The 16,197-nt window shown below is 43.7% G+C and overlaps 1 protein-coding gene across 1 annotated transcript in view; it reads left to right on the top strand.

The window, feature by feature from the left end:
* Nucleotides 1–16,197, top strand: part of espn (espin) — a 190,944-nt gene that overhangs the window by 43,092 nt on the left and 131,655 nt on the right. The window contains exons 3-4 of the mRNA XM_072244761.1: nt 9,277–9,463; nt 13,038–13,220. Of these exons, the coding sequence (XP_072100862.1) occupies nt 9,277–9,463; nt 13,038–13,220 (370 nt within the window). The remainder of the gene's footprint in view (nt 1–9,276; nt 9,464–13,037; nt 13,221–16,197) is intronic.

Here is a 16,197-nt window from a genome sequence, read left to right as displayed (position 1 = left end):
TTCATGCATTGGTTTTGATATTGAATGAATCAAAACAAATCAGTTTGAAAGAAAATTTAATTGAAAGAATTCATTGATATTACTGATTGCCTTTGTTTATTCAATCCTGTTATTGATCATTTGGTGCTATTATTGACCTATTGATTGAGGGAGCATTTATAGAGATATTGATAGGTTCAATAACCAATCAATACCATTATTGGTTGAATGAACATTCAATGCTATTAACTCACTGCCCATTCTACATTTTGCTGATATTTTTAACATTACAGATCAATTAGGAATTTAGTGTTGGAAGCATATTCATTACTGATTTATTCAATTACATCACTGATTAATTCGGAATTCAGTAGTGTTAATATTAGTGATTATTATTGATTGAATTCTTACTGGTCGACTCATCTTTGTTGTTACTCATTGATTAAACATGTACTGGGTGGTATAGTCGAGTAGTGCTTTGCAGAATCGCCTTACACCACCAGCTATCATCAATTGGGGATCGATTCCTGCTGCTGTCTGTAAGGAGTTTTTAGGCCCTTCCCTTGACTGCTTGGGTTTCCTCTGGGTGCTCCAGTTTCCTCCCACTGTCCAAAGTCGCACGGTTACGGGTGGGGTTAGTGAGTTGTGAGCATGCTCTGTTGGTGCCGGAGGCGTAGTGGCAATTTCGGGCTGCCCCCAGCACGTTCCTTGGGCTGTGTTGGTTGTTGATGCAAAACGACGGATTTCACTGTATGTTCCAATGCTGCTTCAATTAATTGATAGATTGATTATTTATTGTTGTTTCTGACAATGTATTGATAGTTCCATAACTTGCTGTTCGGTACGAGTTATTTCTTCAGTCAATTGATTGATTTCTCTATTGGTAATGTTTAACATTCATTGCTGTTAACTGATTTAATTTCGATGTTACGATGTGAAATATTGGCAATTAGAATCACTGTACGTTGCCCTTAGATTGCCTTCTGTTTGCTGCTGATGATTGAAAAGTTGTCTGCTCAACACTGTTACAGGTGGGGGGTGAGGACTGTCTTTGGCTGTGTGAAGAAAGTGTATCAAGGAATGAGAGCATTAGATTGCATGGGAGCAGGGGGTGTAAATAGGAAGAAACTAACTGACAGGCTTAGTTTGCAAATGTACAAAGTGAATCAAATTTGTGACCAGCTATCACAGATTGTCATTTTGAAATACAGTGGATTCTGGTTAATTGGGATGTATCGGGACCAGTACATTTTTGTCCAATTATGCAGCTGCCCCAATTAACTGAAGTTTCATGGAAATAGTTCAAAAAGGTTTAAAAACAAGACAAACTGAATGACAAATTGTATATTTAAATGAAATACCGAACAAATTAGAACACTACTGAACTGTAGAACTGTATTAGCTCCTAGTACTTTATCAATGGAAGAAATCATCTGCATTGCATTTTTTTGACTATCAATGAACAAAATCAGCGCCAACACCTAGTGTAGATAATGGACTGCCTTCATCCAATGCTTTAGAGTAGATGATTGCATCCTCTGAATCTTCATTTTCATTGTAACATCCAAGATGATTGTTGAAACCATTGAATTCATTATAGTTTCAAGCTTGTTGAAGTAGTGAAATTGTTTCTTTTTCACTCCCAGCCGTTTCTAGCAGCTCCAGTCCTGAATGTTTGAAACCGCAGTGAGCAAAACAGTTCTGAGCTGTCTTACTGCTTATTGATTACCAACTATCAGTGACAAAAATCGCTGCTTTTTGACATGAACACATGCAACTGACACTATTTAAAAGCTGTTCGCTCAAAGCATGGTGTTGCGTCTTACCATCACGCAAGTGCACGCAACTGTTACAAGTTAGAAATTGGCAACAGTCTCCTGCGACAATTAAGCGGCATAGTGTCCCAAATAAACAAAGGGAATCACAGCCATTTTCTCAGTTAGATTTTATTCTCTAAGATTTCTCCCAAATAAGTAGCTGCCCTGTAAATCGATGGCCAATTAACCGGAATCCGCTGTATATTGTAGTCGCAATATTTGAAAAGTGGAGGATGGGACTGGGCAATTAATCTTCCAGGAAAGCAGGTGCTCAGTGAAGATATTATAGTGACAGAGAGGCTATGGGATCTTAAGACATTTAGGTCATTCAGCCCATCAAGTCTGCTTCACCATTCTTTCCTGGCTGATTTATAATCCCTGTCAACTCCGTTCTCCTGCCTTCTCCCTGTAACCTTTGATAACCTTACTAATCAAGAACCTATCAACCTCCACTTTAAATGTACCCAGTGACTTGGCCTCCACAGCTGTTTGTGGCAATGAATTCCACAGATTCTCCACCTTCTGGCTGAAGAAATTCTTCCTCATCTCTGTTGTACAGGAACATCCTATTCTGAGACTGTGCCCTCTGATCCTAGACTCCCCCAATCCAGGAAACTTCTCTCCATGAGAAGTCCTGACGAAGGGTCTCGGCCCGAAACGTCGACTGTACCTCTTCCGAGAGATGCTGCCTGGCCTGCTGCGTTCACCAGCAACCTTGATGTGTGTTGCTTGAATTTCCAGCATCTGCAGAACTCCTCGTGTTTAACTTCTCTCCATGTCCAGTCTATTTAGTCCTTTCAGTATTGGGTAGATTTCAATGAGATCCCCCCTCATTCTTCTAAACTCCAGAAAGTACAAGACCAGACCCATCAAACGCTCCCCCTACATTAATGTAACAGTGGATGCAATGGATTTAGCAAGGTTATATTAGGCGATTGATCATTTTGTGCCATTATTGATTGATCATTTCATTGGCTGCTGTTATTGACCAAAATTCATCTTACAGTATTACTGATAGTATTCTGATTCATTAAACGTCCATTCATTGTTGGTACTGAGTACTTCATTGTCTGAAAGTTCGTTCTGAACATTGAGGGCTCTTATTGCTCGATTGGACATTCATTGTTGTTACATGCCAACCAATCAGCATCTCTCCCTGACACCTCTGAATTCGTACTGTTTATTTCCCAGAGCTGGGAACACAAGGGAATGTTTTTGATTGCTTTGTCCTGCAAGCTGAGATCTATTGCTTGCTGTCGTAATGAATGAAGCCAGTGTAGAGGTCAGTGCTCCAGCACAATGCGACACAGTTTAAGGACAGGGACTGATTTCCGTTACTGTCTTGAATTATTAATCTAACTGTGCTCATTATCAGCAGACACGATAACTAATGCTCTCCCTGCTGAAACTGGGTTTTTTTTGGACGGAGAGGTTAGCAGGTTGGGTGAACTTCGGTATTGAGGGATTTCCTTAAGGGTTCCTCGAACGTGTGCAAAATTCACACATAGTTAATCCAAACAGGATGCTGCCTGGATTAGAGAGCATGTTCCATGAGGATAGTTTAGTGAGCTAAGACTTCTCTCTCTGGCCAGAAGGAGGATGAGAGATCACTTGGTAGAGATGTACAACATGATAAGAAGCATAGGTTAGTGGACTTTGTCCCAGGGCAGAAATAGCTAATAAAAGGGGGCATAAACTTTATGTGTTTAGAGGGAAGTACATGGGGGATGTCAGGGGAAGGTTTTTTACACAGAGTGGTAGTACACAGAACTAAGAGGGATGGTGGTAGAGGCAGATACATTAGTGACATGTAAAAGACTTTGATAGGTACAGGGTTGAAAGAAGAATATTTGGGTGGGGCAGGGGAAGGAATTAGATCAAATTAGGAGTAGGATTAAGGGTCAGTCAGCACAGCAAAAGGCCTACACTGTGCTGTACAGTTTTATGTTCAAGTTCACATGGATAGATTTTACCACTTTATAGCCGGTAATGCATTACATACAATGCAGAGTGGTCTATGAAAAGACTATGATTGCTCCCCAAGCTCTCTGTCTCTTAAAGGACAAAACATTATCAATATCCACATACATTTGAAGTAATTATTGATGTCTTCTTTGAATTGAATTCACTTCCTCACTTACATCCTTCATATACGTGAGGAGTTAAAATCTTTACATTACGTCTCCATCTAAATGTGCAATGTGCAATTTATAGTAACTTATAATAAATAGTATGTACAACAGGACAGTCAATATAACATAGAAATACAGTTGTATCAGCATGAATTAATCAATCTGCTGGCCTGGTGGAAGAAGCTGTCCCGGAGCCTGTTGGTCCTGGCTTTTATGCTGCGGTACTGTTTCCCGGATGGTAACAGCTGGAACAGTTTGTGGTTGGGGTGACTCGGCTCCCCAATGATCCTTCAGGCCCTTTTTATGTACCTGTCTTTGTAAATGTCCTGAATAGTGGGAAGTTCACAACTACAGATGCACTGGGCTGTCTGCACCACTCTCTGCAGAGTCCTGCAATTGAGGGAAGTACAGTTCCCATACCAGGCAGTGATGAAGTCAGCCAGCATGTTCTCAATTGTGCCCCTGTAGAAAGTCCTTAGGATTTGGGGACTCATGCCAAACTTCTTCAACTGTCTGAGCTGAAAGAGGCGCTGTTGTGCTTTTTTCATCGCACAGTCAGTAAGACCACGTGAGATCCTCAGTAGAGTGGATGCCGAGGAACTTAATGCTGTTGACCCTCTCAACCCCAGATCCATTATGTCAATAGGGGTTAGCCTGTCTCCATTCCTCCTGTAGTCCACAACCAGCTCCTTTGTTTTTGTGACATTGAGGGAGAGGTTGTTTTCTTGACACCACTGCATCAGGGTGATGACTTCTTCTCTGTAGGCTGCCTCATTATTATTTGAGATTAGGCCAATCAATGTAGTATCATCAGCAAACTTAATTAGCAGATTAGAGCTGTGGGTGGCCACACAGACATGGGTATACAGGGAGTAAAGGAGGGGACAGTACGCAGCCCTGAGGGGCTCCTAGGTTGAGGGTCAGAGGGGCAGAGGTGAGGGAGCCTACTCTTACCATCTGCCAACGACCTGACAGGAAGTCCAGGATCCAGCTACACGAGGCAGAGTGAAGGCCAAGGTGTCTGAGCTTCTTGTCAAGCCTGGAGGGAGTTATGGTGTTGAATACTGAACTGTAGTCCAAGAACAGCATTCTCACATAAGCATCCTTCTTCTTCAGATATGTAAAGACGGTGTGTAGAGCTGTGGTTCTGTTGTGTACGCTCTGTGAGCAAAGAGTCCAGTGCATTTTACACAGGCTTCAACCAGTTCAATATGTAAGCACTGGCCGTTTCCCATGGAGCCCTTGCAGTATCTGCTCCAAACCTAATCATGCCCCTCAGCAAATGTCATCTGAAACATTCCAGTCACCATGGAAAATATTACATGAAGAATAAAAAGTCGCTTAAAAGGGAATGAATCAGATGCTTCAGTCAGTCTGGACTGTGTGTGGAACCAGCCACTGCAGAGAGTAGATGTAACATACAGCACTGAAGCATTTCAGTGGAAGCTGGATCGTAGGGTCATTGGGCACTCGTTTGTTATGTGCCGTGTTGTGTGATGTGGGTAATCTGGGTCTTTCCATGACCATGATTGTTCTTGGCAAATTTTCATACCGAAGTGGTTTGCCATTGCCTTTTTCTGGGCAGTGTCTTTACAAGATGGGTGACCCCAGCCATTATCAATACTCTTCAGAGATTGTCTGCCTGGTGTCTGTGGTCACATAGCCAGGACTTGTGATATGCACCAGCTGCTCAGACGACCATCCACCACCTGCTCCCATGGCTTCACATGGCCCTGATCAGAGAGATAAGCTGGTTCAACACCTTGTCCAAAGGTGACCTGCAGGCTAGCGGAGGGAAGGAGCACCTTACACCTCCTTTGGTAGAGACGTATCTCCACCCCACCACCCATAGAGCAGTACAGCACAAAAACAGGCCCTTTGGACCATCTAGTCCATGCTGAACTGTTATTCTGCTTATTCCCATTAACCCGCACTTACATCATAGCCCTCCAAGCGCCTCCCATCCACATACTTACTCAAATGATGCAATTAAACCCATGTCCACCATTTCCACAGACAGCTCATTCCATGCTCTCGTGACCCTATAACTAAAGATGTTCCCCCTCAGGTTCCCCTTCAATGTTTCACCTTGCATACTTAACCAATAGCCTCTAGTTCTAGTCTCACCCAACTTCAGTAGAAAAAGCCTGCTTGCATTAATCAGATGGTTGGGCTAATAGACCATAAGACCATTAGCAATAGGAGCAGAATTAGGTCAATTGGCCTACGAGTCTGCTCTGCCACTTTGTTATGGCTGATTTACTTTCCCTCTCAACCCCATCCTACTCCCCTTTGCTCACAACCTTCAGCACCCTTACTAATCAAGAATCTATCAACCTCTGCTAGCTGTGCCCTCTGGTCCTAGAATCTCGCACAATTAGAAACATCCTTTGTAGGTCCACTCTGTCAAGGTCTTTCAGTATTTGCCTGGTTTCAGTAAGAGCCCCGTTCATCTTTAGTGTGTTTCTGTGTGCCTGTCTCCAGCCGGGATCAGCACCTGCCTCTGAGTGTGGTTCGTCTGCACTGACTGAGCAAGTGCCGGGATTACAAAATGCCTCTTTAGGGCCTGTGCAGCGGCTGAGATAATGTGATGGGAAGAGACTCCAGGGGAGTAGAAACACCTACATCAACCATTTGAAATAAGATTTGAGATTGTTTAATGTCATTTCCAGTACACAAGTGTAAAGGAGAATTAAATGATTACTACTCCAGATCCAATGCAGCACAAAAAAACACAATAAGATAAGGAACACAAGAATACCAATAGGAAAAAGCAGAATAAATATAAATGCATAAGATAGTTTATATACACAGTAGGATTGTATGTCCATAAAGTGACACTAGGCACAGGAGTGTCTGTACATAAGATGACTCTAAAGTAGTGGTGGTTGGGGGTGTGGAGGGGTGTTTTTTTTTGGGTGGAGGTGTTGATCAACCTTACTGCTTGGGGAAAGTAACTGTTTTTGAGTCTGGTGGTTCTGGCTTGGATACTATATGACTTCTTCTCTGATAGGAGTGGGACAAACAGTCCAAGAGCAGGGTGTGTGGGATCCTTCATGATGTTACTGGCCTTTTCTGGCACCTTTCTGTACATATGCCCTTGATGGTGGGTCAGCTGGTGATGCATTGGCGAACCTTGACTACCCGTTATAGAGCCTTCCTGTTCCCACAGTGCAGTTTTTATAGTCGGGACAAGGGCAGCATACGGCCATAGCCAAATGCAAGCTCCTTTCAAAGCCACAAACTATTTTAACTTTGAAATAAAATCTCACGAGTCAGAATTTGCATGGTTATAGCCAAGCTTCACACAGTTATTAGGACCTATGATTAGAATATGGTCTCTTATTGCTGGGTTCACTGGGGAATATGTTGCTGAATAGAAAGTTCAGTAGTTCACTAGTAGATCTCTCTCCTCAAGGGCAACAAGATTTAGATTAGGTTCCACTCCAGGTATCCTATGGGAATAAAATATGCCTTCTGAACACTGGGATGGGGTTCAATGAGGGTACTCCTGTGTAACATACATGGAGAAGTGTCATCAATGCACACCTGATCACTTTGTAAAGGGTATTTCGAGCTCTTTACTCTTGACAAATGTGCTGTGAAGATAAAAATCCCTCACATGGCATCTGGCAGTAAGGCAGGACACAGTGGTTGCAAATAACCACTGCAATGTGCGTGGATTTCCTCCTGGAGCTCAGGTTTCTTCCCACAGTCTGGAGACGTACCGGTCATTGTAACTTGTCCCGTGATTAGGTTAGGGTTAAATCGGTGAGGTTCTGGTTAGTGCAGCTCGTTGTTGTAGAAAGGCCTATTTCACTTTCTGTATCTAGATACAGTGCTGTGCAGAAGCTGTAGGCACATTCCTATGCAGCAAGAATGCCTGAGAATTTTGCACAGTACTGTCTTTGTCAACGTGGAGTGGAGAGCGAGTTTGTAAGTCTGGCAGGAGCAAAGGGTGTTGGGAATGGTGAGGGTGGAGCACCGCGGGAGAGGTGTGGGACAGGTGGCGGAGGAGTGCCGGCAGTTGGGTGTTGGGAGTGCAAACACACCCAGTTCTGAGACACCGGGCAAGGTCATATGCTTCCAAACAATTGGTTTATTCATCTTGGCAGAATGTCTCTCTGGTGCTTTCCACTTCTTCCCCGCCTTTCCCAACCATGATTCCTCTCTCCCTGCCCCCTTCAGGTATATCATCACTCACAAATTTCATGAAATTTGTTTTTTTTTTGTTGTGGCAGCAGTTCCATGCAACATTACAGTACAGGGAAGAAGTCTTAGGCACCCTGGTTAAATATATGTATGCCTGAGACTTTTACACAGTACTTTAAATAAATAATTCTGCTGCGGTGTGTGTGAGAGGATTTGATTTTGTAATTTAAGAGGGATTAATGTGAGTAGGAGGAAAAGAAAGGAGTTGTGAAAGAAAAATTGCTTTGAATCTGCATCAGAAAGGCATGGGGGCAGATTGATCTTCCTCCAAGTGCTGCTGTTTCCTCCACGTTCCTACAGATGTATGTGTTAGTAGGTTACCTGGTCACATGGGTGTAATTGGGTGGTGCATCCTTGTTGCACTGAAAGGGCCTGTTGCTGGCCTGTATCTCTAAATAAATGATGTTCATATGTACCATTTACACTAAGTTGGGTGTCTGGGGAGAACCTGCACAAGTGAACCATGCTTTGTACTCGTTTATATAACAGAGGACCCCTTGTAAAGCAGTGGCACAGTTATTGTAACACCATACAGCGTCAGTGACCCAGGTTCAATTCCCACTACTGTCTGTAAGGAGTTTGTACGTTTTCCCTGTGACCGTGTGGGTTTCCTCTTGGTGCTTTGGTTTTCTCCTGTCTTGCAAAGACTTACGGGTTAGGAGGTTAATTGACCCGTGATTAGGCTCGGAGTAAATTGGGGGATTGCTGGGCAGCGCGGCTCAAAGGGCCAGTTAGTAAAATGCTTTACTGTGCAGACAACCCGGGTTCAATTCCCGTCACTGTTTGGAAGGAGTTTGTACGTTCTCCCCGTGCTTGAGGGGGTTTCCTCCAGGTACTCGGGTTTCCTCCCACAGTCCGAAGGTGTACCAGTCGGTAGGTTAATTGGTCATGGTAAATTGTCCCACGATTAGGCTAGGAGTAAATCAGGGGATTGCTGGGTAGTGCAGCTCGAAGGGCCAGAAAGCTTGTTCCGTGCTGTCTCTCAATCAATCAACCTATCGATTGATAGATGGCAGAGGTTTGTAGGGCCAGAATGGCCTGTTACTGGGCCGTATCTCTAAATAAAACATCGGAAAATGAATATTTCTACTGTGAATTGGTCAAAGTTTGAGTAAGACTTTCTGTTCTTGTTCCAGCGTTGTAAATACACAAATGAAAAATGGTGCCACTGCCCTCTATCTGGCCAGCCAGGAGGGCCACCTGGAGGCCGTCCAGTATCTTGTGAAAGAATGTGGAGCAGACCCACACATACGGGCCAATGATGGGATGACTGCTCTCCACTCAGCAGCCCAGATGGGACACAACACTGTCATCGTCTGGCTGGTAAGTTATTACTCCAGGAGTCGTGCTCCATGGGCCGCAGTGGCTGCTTAGACTACTCGGATCCACTTCCTGTAGTTTGGTGCTCTAACTCAGCGGTCCCCAACCACCGGACTGCAGAGCATGCGCTACCGGACCGCGAGGAAACGATATGAGTCAGCTGCACCTTTCCTTATTCCCTGTCACCCACTTGAACATAGGGTTGCCAACTGTCCCGTATTTGCCAGGACATCCCGTATATTGGGCTAAATTGGTTTGTCCCGTATTTCCCCTGCTAAGGTAGAGCGTTCCTATGAAACCTTTCGTGCTGAAATGGCGTGAAGTGAAGAAGCAATTACCATTGATTTATATGGGAAAAATTTTTGAGTGTTCCCAGACCCAAAAAATAACCTAACAAATCATACCAAATAACACATAATACGGAAAATAAATAACACTAACATATAGTAAAAGCAAGAATGATATGATAAATACACAGCCTATATAAAGTAGAAATAAGGTACGTACAGTGTAGTTGGGAAGATGAAGGCAAAACCGATTTGTGGGAGGAAAAGAATCGGCACGTACGCGCATGCGCACACAGGTGCCCGCGCAAGGCTTCATGGTCATGGTAGTCTTTCGTGGGATAAAGTGTCCTGGGATTTGACTGCTACTTAAAAGACATGTTGAGGTGAGTTTAACCCTACTTGAACAACGCCCCCCCCCCCGACCCCGGTTGGCCAGTCCACAAGAATATTGTCAATATTAAACCGGTCTGCGGTGCAAAAAAGGTTGGGGACCCCTGATCTAACTCATGGGTTCATAATGCAGTTTGTCAGATGTATCTTCAATCTAGAATACATCACAAAATGGTTGGCAGCTATCATTAAGTAACGCCTGTAATAAAACAATAAGACATATGCAAAAGATAATATCTCAAAAAGGTGCCACTCATCATTACGGACCCCCATCACCCAGGATGTATCCTCTTCTCATTGCTACCATCAGGGAGGAGGTACAGGAGCCTGAAGACACACACTCAACATTTTACGAACAGCTTCTTCTCCTTCACCATCTAATTTCTGAACGGACAATGAACCCATGAACACTGCCTCACTAATTTTTGTTCTCCTTTTGCACAACTTATTTAATTTTTAAGATATATATTTCTTATTATAATTTATGGTATAGTTTATGTTTTGCACTGTACTGCTGCTGCAGAATAACACGTTTCATGAGGTATGTCAGTGATAGTAAACCTGATTCTGATCCAAGGTTGAGAAACCTAGAAGGATCGACTGAAGAAATAGCTGAAGGACTTAGAAGAAGCGTGGCAGGCGGAAGGAGGGGATTCTCTGAAGTCTGGGGTGCCGGTGGTAGAATAGAGTGAGTGAAAAGTCGCAGAGAACGAGAGTGTTGGGGGAAGGAGATAGAGGGCTGAAGTTTGCTGGGTAGCGTAATGCCATGGAGAGAGTAGAAAAACAAGAATTGGGAATCCTAATGTAACGTGTTGAGGAACATCAAGTTGGTGTTGTGGAAAGAAGCCTATTGGGAAAGAAGTAAAGTGTTTTGAGCGGGGTCACTATTGAGTCATAACTCTCAGTGCCATTTAAATTCACCCAACACCCATGCCTCAGGCTGCTTCGGACATCCACTAGAAGTGCTGGAATAGTGAAAGGCTCCATTCCGGGAGAGTAGGGAGGCATCGGTTTCTCCTCCATGCCATGAAATGCAGAGTGGAAATGGCACCACTTTAAGGGGAACTGTTGAATCAAGAGATTCCTTCCTCTGAGCAGACAGCGTGAAGTAAACCCTCAAGGTGCCGAATCCTTGAATCAAGTGAGCGGAATTTAGCAGAAGAGTGAAGCTTTTTCCGCTTGGAGTCGTAGAGTCACACAGCATAGAAACACGCTCTTTGTTCCAACTGGTCCATGCTGAGCAAGATGTCCATCCAGACCAATCCCACCATAGAGAATTGTTATTTTTCTTGTAGTTTAACTTCCCTATGCTTGCTTGTATTTTTATATAATCACCTACATCCATGTAATTTTTCAGTGAATTTTACAGTAATAATGATACAATTGCCTCATATTTTACTGGGATCTTCTTATTTTCAGCAGCAGGTGTTATATGACTTGAATCTGGCTATCTTATTGGTTAACTATTATCACTGGAATTTCTGTTATCTCTAGTTTAGTATGAGAAGAACACACTACTTTTTTAGTCTGCTTTTTTCTTTGTTTCTCTTGACACTTCTTTTCCCTTAATAAAATAGCCATCAACACCAAGTTTTATGCTTCATTCTTGACTTCTGAATAACCTTGGATTCACAAAAGCATCAGGACCCAACACTTATTTGCTAGTGTTTGACCCATAATGTAAACCTTTCCTATCTGTGAACTGATAAAACTGTCTTTTAAAAGTTGTTACTTTTATTTATCCATTAAATCCTGGAGCATAGAACCAGTCATTCTGTAAGATCACGTTGATCTGATATGGTCTCAACGTGACATTCCTGGGTAAAGTTTCATTCCCTTTCCTGTTGCCTGTTAGCTGTTTCTGCATCTTTGCACCCTGCCCCTGTTTGGACACGTCCAGTGGGACGAGATATCTCTAAACCTCAGGTAGGGTTTTGCATGTGGACACCGGGGAAGAGAAGAAAATTATGCACACTCTCAAATGTCGTCAACCAGTGGCTGCTGGGTTTGTGTGAAAGTGGGATGTCTAGAAATCAGAGACCCAGAGAGAACAGGGCAGGGAAGGCTGTGATACCAGCCCTTCCTTATTAATTAATTCCTTAAGAGGCTGTGATCATAATATGATAGACTTCACCTGCAATTTGAGAGGGAGAAGCTAAAGTCAGATGTATTAGTATTACAGTGGAGTACAGGGAATTATAGAGGTAGGAGAGATTGGAAGGGGACACTAGCAGGGATGTCAGCAGGACAGTAATTGCTGGAGTTTCTGGAGCAGTTCTGAAGCTGCATGATACACACATCCCAAAGGACTATTGGTTGGCATGAACAAATTGGGCTGAAGGTTCTGTTTCCATGGTGTATAATCCATGGCTCTATGAGTGGCTGTTTGTGAAGTGCCATAGGATATCATCTGAGATTCATCTTCCTTTCCTTTCCTTTATGGCCCCTTGGCCAAGATACCAAATATTCGTAAAGCTTAGATATTGGGGAAAGGATTGAATTAAAGAGTGACTTGGTGGGGAGGGGTGGGGGTTGTGGAGCAGGGATGTTTGCAATCGCTGTGACATACAGTGATTATTTTAACTCTAAATCTAACCTCCCCTGAATTCCAAGAAAATGATCAAGGTTAAGAAAATGCCCTCAGAGAGTCATGGTGTGGTACAGCACAGAAACAGGGCCTTCGGCCCATCTAGTCCATTCCAAGATGTGATTCTGCCTAGTTTCATGACCATAGCCCTCCAAACCCCTCCCATCCGTGTACCCATCCAAATTTCTCTTAAGTTTTGAAACTGAGTGATCATTTCTTTAAAGAAACTGAACAAATATCTATTACAAATTTTCACCTCAGGTTGTCGAGCTCCATTCACTGGTTAACTGATCCTCTCCATTGCCCCACCCAGGTGAGTTTCTCAGACATTAGCCTGTTGGACCGGGACGGTGAAGGGGCCACAGCAATGCACTTTGCTGCCAGTAAGGGACACACCAAGGTTCTCAGCTGGTTGTTGTTGCACGGAGGTGAAATTGCCACGGATAACTGGGGAGGGTCCCCGCTACACGATGCTGCTGAGAATGGAGAACTGGAGGTAACTTTCCAAACACTGCACCGATCTGAACTGTAATGCAGATGAAATAATAGAGGTGATTAATGGATAAAGAGCTCGACTTCCTACGATTCATGATGTTTACTTACTATTTTCCTTTGTGCTTTGTCCAAACTTAACTCTGCTTTGTTAAAACCTAAGAATAATTTTGCTTCGAATTAGTCATCATCTGGATATGACTTCAAGTCATGTATGTTAAAGTGAATGGTTTTACTCTGTGAACATAGATTTAACAGGCTGAATGGCCTCATTCTTTTGCATAAGGAAATATGGAAATAATTTAAAGTCTTGCAGAAAGCCCTCTCCTGGTTTAATTCATAAATATATCAAAAGGTGCACTGGAAGAGAGTTTCCAAACTGAGTTCCCAAATTTTCAGTACTGTGCAGAAGTTTTAGGCATATAAATGTAGCTAGGGTACTTAAAACTTTTGCACAGTACTATAGTAACTTTATGTGGTGCACAGTACTGCTGCCACAAAATAAATTAAATTTCATGACATATGTGAGTGATGATAAATTTGATTCTGATATAGATAGATAGATGCTTTATTGATCCCAAATGAAATTACAGTGTCACAGTAGCTTTACAAGGGTTGAAAAGCCTGTTTCTGTGCTACCTATGACCCTGTGACTCTATGAGATCTCAGAATGTGAATATCTTACAGCCCCCAGACGCTGTGTTAGCCTTGATCTGGAATAGGCCTGATAATGGGTTTCCCGCCCTGCTAATGGGTTTGGAAAATTTGGTTGAGATGGCTTTGGTGATACCTCTCCAATGCTGTCCTGCTGTCAGGTTGTCCATATCTCTCAGCCCCACAGGAGGGCAGAGGTCAGCTGCAGCTCAGTGAGCCATGAACTTGGTGCCTAGTTTTGAGGTCTTGGTTTTTGAGCAACTTTTCCCTCAGAAGGCTGAGGCAATCATCGAGCACTAGAGCACAGAATCAGGCCCTTTGGCCCATCGAGTCTGTGCTGAACTGTTATTCTGCCTAGTCCCATGGACTCCCACCTGTTCTGTAGTCCTCCATACCCCTCCTATCCATGTACTCATCCAAACTTCTCTTAAATGTTGCAAGCAAACCCGCATCCACCACTTCCGCTGGCATTTCGTTCCATACTCGCACCACTGCAGTGGGGAATTTTATCTTTTTGTGTTTGCTCCCAGAATCATAGTACGTGGGAAGGTATTATATCAGAATTATTGTACAGAAAGACCAAGGAAAACTGGAATTAAGCATTAGGTTGGCCTTGTTATTCCCTGCCCAGGCTCCTTCCTTCAGCAATAATGATGGCACCACTCTAGGGATTCCTGTCTTCTCTCCTATGGCCTGTGGCAGGGGAGCTCTGTATATCTGTGCAAACCTTCTTCTCACCCTTTCTGTGTTACACTTCCTGCTGTGATCTCACAAATGACTCACCAAGTCTCACAACGACAGGTGTCAATGCCGTGGCTGGACAGATTCAAGTCGCATAACGTTCCTCCTGGAGTTATTCCGGTATGGCAGACTTTCCTTTGGAAGCAGATGCCAATGAAAAACTTCCAGGTATGCATGTTGCTGAATATCCTTCATGAGATGAAGTATTGGGGGATTGAAGTAAAATGTGTGGAATAAACTGAAAGAGCGAGGTGGAGCAAGCCATTCGGCCCCTCAACCTTGAGGGAGGAGAAGATGGCAGCGCAACGCAGCGCGCGCAGCCGTTCCGAATGAATATTAATTATGTGTAACTAGGTACCGTGCACAACCCGGATTTGATGGAGACAGCTGTGAGAAGCGCAGAGGAACATCTGGAGAAACTTCTGAAATGCCTGCTTCGCTGCCGCTGCTACTGTGTGATGGAGAATCTCCGGAGACGAAGGCCCCAAATCCTCGGCTTTGTGTATCGCCTGTTGTCGGGGCTGGGGTTGAAGTGCTCGGCTGAGATGGTGTTCGGTGTCGGAGAGCTGGTCGGAGGCTCGGAGTTTTTGGACGGACTCAGAGTTGGACTGCGGTCGGGTGCTTCCAGGATGCTGCATCGGCAAGTTTGCGGCGCTGGAGGTTCACCGTCTGTGTGAGATGATGGGACTTTCGAGAGACTTTGAGACTTTTACTGTGCCGTGGTCTGTTCTTATCAAATTACAGTATTGCTTTGCACTGTTGTAACTATATGTTATAATTACATGGTTTTTGTTAGTCTTTAAGTCGGTTTGTCATGTGTTTTCGTGATATCATTCTGGAAAAACATTGTATCATTTCTTAATGCATGTATTACTAAATGACAATGAAAGGGGACTGCGTGTCCTCATAATCACAATCATAATCATAATCCTGCCCTGACACCTTCCCATTCCCGTCAGTTCCCCATAACCCTTGATTTTCCATTAACCCAAAAAAACTACCAGTTTCCCCATTGAATGCATTTAATGATTCCACCTCTCTGGGGTAAAGAATTCCAATTCCGACCCTCTGAGAAAAATTCCTCCTCAACCCTTTCGTAAATGGGCGGCCCACTTACTCGGAAACCCTGATCCTAGTTCCAGATTCTTCCACAAGGAATCAGCTTCTCCCCTTGAGGATATTACTTGTTTCAATAAGAACATTACTTATTCTTTGAAATCCTAATCAGTATCGGCTCCACCTACTGAATTGCTCTTCGTAAGACAACTGGGAATTGACCTAATAAACCTTCTCTGAGCTGTATCCAATGCAGGAATATGAAACCAATTGTGGAGATCAAATTGTTGCCAGTGCCCAAGGCATAACCAGAGTTGGGGTGGTGGGGGGGGGGTGTATCATATGGTGTAGTGTTGGTGCAGCTTGAAGAGCCCTGTAGGAGGCGACATGGAGAACATTATAACTCCAGTGTGACTCCTGTGCAAAATATTACCATGGAAGGACTCCAGTGTCACAGCAGAGTGTGTGATGAGTCACAGTGCAGAATGGAGATTGACTCAGGCATCAAGCTAAAACTCAGTCTGATGGAG

This window comes from Mobula birostris, chromosome 27 (genome assembly GCF_030028105.1).
Source record: "Mobula birostris isolate sMobBir1 chromosome 27, sMobBir1.hap1, whole genome shotgun sequence".
Classification (NCBI taxonomy): Eukaryota; Metazoa; Chordata; class Chondrichthyes; order Myliobatiformes; family Myliobatidae; genus Mobula; species Mobula birostris.
This window is presented reverse-complemented; position numbering and strand designations above follow the sequence as displayed.